Source organism: Penaeus chinensis, chromosome 2 (assembly GCF_019202785.1).
Source record: "Penaeus chinensis breed Huanghai No. 1 chromosome 2, ASM1920278v2, whole genome shotgun sequence".
In the NCBI taxonomy this organism is placed as follows: domain Eukaryota; kingdom Metazoa; phylum Arthropoda; class Malacostraca; order Decapoda; family Penaeidae; genus Penaeus; species Penaeus chinensis.
This window is the reverse complement of record NC_061820.1, coordinates 18,250,774-18,258,273: the sequence shown is the minus strand read 5'-3', so window position 1 is coordinate 18,258,273 and position 7,500 is coordinate 18,250,774. Positions and strand designations below refer to the sequence as shown.

At 33.0% G+C, this 7,500-nt stretch overlaps 1 protein-coding gene across 1 annotated transcript in view; it reads right to left on the bottom strand.

Annotated features, from left to right (window-relative positions):
• LOC125030901 (CXXC-type zinc finger protein 1-like) overlaps positions 1–7,137 on the bottom strand; it is a 49,090-nt gene extending 41,953 nt beyond the window's left edge. The window contains exon 1 of the mRNA XM_047621241.1: positions 7,027–7,137. Coding sequence (XP_047477197.1) covers positions 7,027–7,035 — 9 coding nt within the window. The 5' untranslated portion in view covers positions 7,036–7,137. The remainder of the gene's footprint in view (positions 1–7,026) is intronic.
• Between the last annotated feature and the right edge of the window lie 363 nt (positions 7,138–7,500).

The following is a 7,500-nucleotide window of genomic DNA, read 5'->3' as shown; positions in this document are numbered from 1 at the left end:
AAGCATAGTTATACTTGGTAAATAAATAACTGAAACAAAGAAGATATTCGTAATTTTTCTTGTCTGGTCCACCATTATCTCGGGCAGTCTTATCATAATGAGTCAATCAAAAAAAACTTCAGTGACTTCATTTATTATCTAGAAGAGGTATCCATATATATTTTTTTTATTTCTTTTTTTAGTTTCAATACTTGCATTTGAATTTTAAAGAAAAGTAAACGTCTGTTTCAATTTGGATTTAAAAATATACAAAAACTTAAAATTCAATTGTTACATAAAATAGTACACTCTGTACAAAAATTAAGAAAATGGTGTAAGTATTTACAAGATTATAAGCAAAACGCCCCCAAAAACATGGAAACAAGAAGTTTTCAGATGTTGATTCAAATGAATTTTATAGCCACGTGATTTCAATGTAATTTTACCATAAAAATTTATTAAATTATTTCACTAGGTGTACCTCCCTTCTGAGTGTTGTGCATTACCCCCTATATGCACAGAGGGTAACAAAAAAGGCCACTGAGTCTTTAATTTTTATCATTTCCCTACCAAACTCCACCACACTGAAGGGCAGTGTTGCCAGATTACTGAACTCAAACAGGCTTCTGCAGATTAATTTTCATATCAATGAATGTACTTTTTCATTGCCTACAATTTACCCATGATACTTCATACCTTCCCACGTATCAGGTTAGTACTATAGATAATGTTAACTTGCATCAGCTTAAACCATTATAAATGCAAACTAGACATCATAATATGGTATTCTTGGAAATGAAACTGAAGAATCTGACCTTGACATCCTGTAGAATGTAACATTCTCAGACATTTTTCTTTTATAGCATTCCCTTTGCAAACAAATTATAAGGATAGTAAAGGGAATGTAAAACTCAACATTTTCAGGTACTCCATGGTATATACTCTTCCAGCTTCAAGAGGAAATGTTGCAAAATTGAGAAAAACAAAATCAGATAGAATTGTAGCAGATGACACAAGAGAGGGAAATCAAATGAACAATAAGAATTATGATTGGTTGTGATGTGACAACAGACTCTAGTGATCAGTCAATTAAAGCGAACAATAAATGTAAAAATTGGGGATTCAACTGTTAAAAGCCAACACGTACTCTTCTTGATTATGAACTTAACTTTTGAACTAGACCCAGGTGATCTGCCTGGAAATAACAATGGAATGAATTACGATCACCAAAAAAACAGCAGACGAAGAGACAGTGACAGTGAAGATTACCCATACTCCAAACAGGCTCGTAATGAGGAAACCAGCTCATAAACCATGGAACCCCTACACCACACTTCCGAAATGCAAGTTATTCTTCAAAAAGATGTAGTGCTTGTTAATATAACAAACAAATCAATCTCTTCAAACTTAAATAATCTTATAAAACTAACAGATGCCCTTAACAAATCAAAATTTCATAAATATGTCATAGAAAACTTGGTGAGAATCCTAGGAGATGGCAAAGCTATTAGATTTGAAGTGATTGACCTAAACAAGATAGGACCTTTGAATGAAATAAACCATCTAGGGGACTGGGAAGTCCAATGCAAGCAACCGGCCTCTAGCAGAAACCTGGGGTGTTCCCATGGCACTATTTCCCCAGTGGAAACCGAAATTGAAGTCAAAGAAATTCAAGAAAAAATTTGAATAATTTGAGGATCAGACACTCAAATAAAAGAAATCAATAGAATAAATAAGATAACCAAAACACAAGAAGAGGGAAAATAAATGGCTACCCACTAGAGCCCTAAAAATAACATTCCAAGGTCCACTACCCTCCAAAGTAGCCATAGGCCATACTGCATATCAAGTTTTTCAATACACTTTTCCCATCCCAAAATGTTTCAAATGCCTCATGTATGGTCATGGGATAATTTCTTGTAAAAACAAACTAAGATGCAGTAATTGCAATCAGGTTTGTCACAAATTTTAAGACTGTTCAAATCCCTCTTATTGTTTTTTCTGTAATAGTAACCACCCAGCATATGACAGGACATGTCAGACACACATAAAAGCTCAAGGAGAGAGGGAGAGAGAGAGAGAGAGAGAGAGAGGGAGAGGGAGAGGGAGAGGGAGAGAGAGAGAGAGAGAGAGAGAGAGAGAGAGAGAGAGAGAGAGAGAGAGAGAGAGAGAGAGAGAGAGAGAGAGAGAGAGAGAGAGAGAGAGAGAGAGAGAGAAAAAACACTACAAAAATACCATACTAACAACATCAGAGATACACAACTCAAACTCTGAATACTACCAACAACCAGAGGACAACACAAACAACATACAACAAACAAACCCAAAGGTAACACAAACATTTGCTCAAACTTTAACACAAACACAGAACATAACCCCAGCTCAGAAAATGCCTACAAAACAAAAAAACAATGCAAACCAAAAAGAAGCGGACATATTAAACCCATCAGTAAAAGCAAAACTTGAAAAAACAAAAGAACAAAAACTCACACACCATAATATGAAAAACAAAGAACAAGTGAATTCCCCAATAACATGGTCACTTCCAACACCTCTAACTAAAACTTCAACACCAGAAAGAAGAATAGAACGTGATAAAAATAAACCTTCATGGATAGAAATTGTAAAAAGAATAATTAAACTGATATCAAACATAGCATCAAACTTTAATTTTAATTTACAACCCTTGCAACAAAATAGAACAAATAAAATTAGAACATTACATAGAACAATTAGATAAGCCCAAATTAATAATAGGAAATTTTAATGAGCACCACCCGTCATGGAACCCTCATATAAAAATAAAAACTGCAAATAAAACGGGAATAAATTTGTTTAACTAATGTTAATAACCCCCATGAGACTAATCACCAGAATAGACCCAAAAACAGGGAAAGGAACTACTATAGATTTAGTGATAGGATCTCCAGAATTAAGTCATTTTGAAATAAAAACAAACACAAATTCAAGCAGTGACCATTTTCCAATAATAATAAAAGACAGCAGCCACATAAATGAAACTCATACAATAGAAAAAAAATGGAGCGTCAATAAAGAAGGATGGAGGTATTTTCAAGAAGTATTAGACAACGAAGACATCAAGGGCATTAATTCAATATAAGAAATAATGGACCTAATAAAAAACACTGGTAAAAAATATTTTAAATTTGATAATAAAGCCAATAAAAATAAACCAAGTAAACCCTGGTGGAATGAAAATTGTAAAGAAATCATAAAACAAAGAAACAAAGCCTTCAATAAATGGAAGAAAAATCCAAATGACGCAAACAGAATTCAATTAAAAAAACTACAAATTAAAGCAAGAACCATTATAGAAGCAGAAAAAAGAATAGCTGGGAAAACTTCTGTAGTATTCTCGACTTTAACACACAAACCAGGAAGATTTGGAATTTCATTAAAAAAACTAGCATGTAAAAATAGAATTAATACTTACCCATTAATTGAAAATAATCAGCCTATCCAAGATACAGAGCAAAATCTCAATTTGCTAAAAGAAGAATTTCAAGAAACAATAAGCATTAAAGCAAAAAGATTGCTAACAAAAACAGATATAAAGAATTTGACAGAAAAAACAAACACAGAAAGAATAAGTAAAAATCTCACTTTAAAGGAATTAACTTCAGTAATAAAACAATCAAATAATGGAAAAGCTTATGGACCTCATGAAATTCCATACAAATTTTTCAAAAAATGTCCCCAAAATGTATTAGAAAACTTTTTTATCATTGCTTAACATTTACTGGCTAAAAGGAGAATATCCAAGGGAATTAAAGAAATCATTAGTAAATCCAATAATAAAACTAGGTAAAGACCCATCAGATAAAAAATCTTACAGATACATTAGTAGAATATCGTGTATTGGTAAAAATATACGAAAGCATCATAACTAAGAGACTAAGCTGGTGGTTAGAAATTAACAAAAAAATAAACGAGGACCTAACAGGCTTCAGACCAAACAGCTCAACCATAGATACTCTACAAATAATAGAATACCATATTAACAAAGCTTTCGCAGAAAAAAAAATATGCTCTAATAGCATGCCTAGATCTGGGGAAAAAGCTTTTGACTCAATAAATCATGAAGCAATAATAATAAAAGCAGCAAAACTTGGAATTACAAGAGCCCCGCTCAAGTGTATCATGAATTTCCTAAAAAACAGAACCTACCAAATAGTCATAGGTAAAAAGAAAATCAACAGAAGAAAACATAGCAAGGGGCCTCCCACAAGGCTCACCTCTTAGTCCATTATTGTTCAACATAATGACAACGGATTTAACCCTAACAGATGAATTAAAAAAAGTGACATACACAGATGACATTACAATTACAGCAATTAATAATAATCTAGCAGAGGCTTAAAATAATCTTGAATTAGGGTTAAAACAAATAATAGAATGGGTGAACAAATGGGAACTAATAATAAATCTAACAAAAAGTATAATCATGTGTTTTACAAAAAACAGAATAAGAGAAATACCAATGATACAAATAGATAAAAAATTACTTAAATTCACAACTAACCACACAATTCTTGGTCTAGAATTTGATGCTCCAAAATTAACTTGGAAAAAACACATTAATACTCTAAAGATAAATTACTCAAGTAGAATAAATTTAACGAAAAATATATTTTCAATAACATGGGGAGCTAATAGAGAAACCATATTTATATAAAACCCAAAATAGAATATGTATCTCAATCTTCGGTACAGCCAAAAACACAGAAATAAAAAAAAATGAAATTATACAAAATAATGCCCTAAGAATAGCTACAGGCTGCTTAACCCCTTGCCGACGGGTACGATGGGTAGACACGTGCTATGCCCACTGTTAGTACTTGTTTTTACACATAGATGGCTATACTTGTACTAAGTCACCAATGAGCCAGTTACGAGTACTGCCTGTCTCGCCCATTCACCCTTTTCTTTGATTTACGAAATATTTTACGTTATCTTATTTTGCTGTTACTAATATTAAAAAACATTATAATAATTATAATGTTTATAATAAAAATAACATCATCGATATTCAATAGCACTAGTAAAAAATATGTTTTTCCCGCCAGTTCAAATCAGGTACGGTCACAAGGTGTACTAATTGACTCCTTTGTGGCTAAGCACTAGCAGAGCCATCTATGGGCAGACATTTCACATAAAAATATAGGAAATAGGCACAGCATTTTCCCCATTTTTTGTTCATTTTCCCCGGTGGCATTGGGTTAAAAACCACCCCAATATTAGCATTATACACTACACTCACAAATAAAATGCCCTGCAAATACAAACAAAAAGAAATGGAGTGTATGCAGATGATGAAAATACTGGAAAAATAAGAGATTAACCAAACAGGCAATGATATATACACTTACAAACCAAAAACAGCGCATAACATAACAAATCCCATAACCATACATGAGGACAAAAAAAAAAAGATAAAACAAATAAGAATAAATATTCAAAAAAATGGAACACACAGTTAAGCACTAAAAATTACATTCGAAAAAACACAGAACCCCAATCATGGACAAGATCAAAAAGCAGAAAACTAGATGTTTGCATAACCAGACTCAAAACAACACACACAAGATTGAACCAACATATACATAAAGTAAAAATAGTAAATGACCCAACATGTGGATGGTGTCATCATCAAGAAGAAAATATAGAATATATCATACTACATGTGCAAGATTTCCCTGTTACAGAAGAGAGCTTATGAAAGCTCAAAATAAACAATCCTAACATAGATTTATTACTCACAGGTGCTGATCTCTCACCAATAAAGAAGTACTACATTTTAAGACACACCAAAATATTCTTGACGAAAACAAAACTAATAGAAATAATATAAGGAAAAAGAAAGAAGAAAGAATATAGATCCAGGGGATATAGACTATACAATAGTCTAAAACCCTATAAAAGAAGAAAGAAAAAGAAGAAATGTAAAAAATTAATTGTGAAACAACAGAAACTGGCCTGAAGGGAATTCAGTTGAAATCCAAGTCAATTCCATCATGGATATGATATGAATAATGATCTGGGAAATATATCATATCAATAACAAAAAAGAGCAACAGATAGTGGTTGCTATTCCCACCAATAGCATTGACCTAAATCCCTGATGCTCTGCTTCATTTGCAGTGGAAATAAGCAAGAGCTTCATCTGAAACATGACAAGAATTATCAGAAAAGCATAGTCTTCATCCAGCAATCAGTATTAAGCATCATTTCCAAATTTATCGATAAATACTAAATACTAGGCTATGGATTTTAAGATTGAAATGATTATATTTACGGTAACATAGTGCGATGTCGATTACTGGAATTTTGGTTATGCATGCAGTGTGGAATTCTTGCTCTCTCCACAGCAGGGTAGAGCACATGATTGACATTGACAATGCTGAGTCTGTCCAGTGCTCTCTCTTGCTGTGAATGTGTGGAACATTCTTCGTCTTTAGACAATATAGTGGCCAATTCAGTACTGTGATTACAATAGTGTTAGAGAATTTCACACAGCGCACGTGTGACCAGAACTCCTGGAAAAATAGCCAACAGACATACCATTATGATGCTGTGAACTTAGCCACAGCCTTCTAAGATACAGATAAACTCTGGGAAATTGCCAAAAATTATGCAGCATTTACACAATTCTGTCACTTTCACAATTATGAGACTTAGGCCGTCCGTATTGTTCTTATCTATTAGTCTTGCTAACTATTTTTGCTATACTTGGTTAGAAGACATCGGTAGGTGTTCTCTGACACTAAATTCGATAGATTTTCAAGATGCAGACTTATTCTAGAAATTTACCAACACCATACTTTCCCCGGGATGGCTTTCCTCATATGTACAATCCAGTCCAGAAAGTAAAGGTTGAAAAATGTGTAAATTAATGTCTATTTTCAAAAAACTTGTTTAGTCTACAAGTTTACTTTACCAAAGAAAATAATATCTATCTGTTTATCAGTTACTATCTCTCTTATTGTGTTACGAATATTAAGCACTGCAATATGTGAGCGCACTTACTTTCGACATCTTTGCAGAAAGAATTAATACAGAGTCCAAAATAAGATTAAATACGACAGGTCAGCTCTTTTGTTTGTTTACGCCGTCCTCGGGGTTAATCTCACCGCAACTCTCCCCCCCCCCCCCCCCAACATCAGCCCAATAGCCGTTAATTTCACAACAGAGCTATTTTTTATTTGTCAACAACATATCAGTTGGCGATAATGTAAAAAAAAAATAAGTGAATTCGTAAAATACTACAAAAATAGCTAAATAAAAAGTTGAAAAGCATTTGGAAATCCGTGATATTTCGGGCCGCAATGCCCTTTAGCTGCTTCTGTGACGGAGCTTTCTTTCCAGCAGGTGTCGTAACATATTTTTCCTATTTTTTTCCTATTCTATTTAACATATTCAGAACCGAAAGTCTACTTACATTACTTGAGCGTAATATTTACATCAGAATCAAACTTTTATATATTGTTTATGGATTAGTAC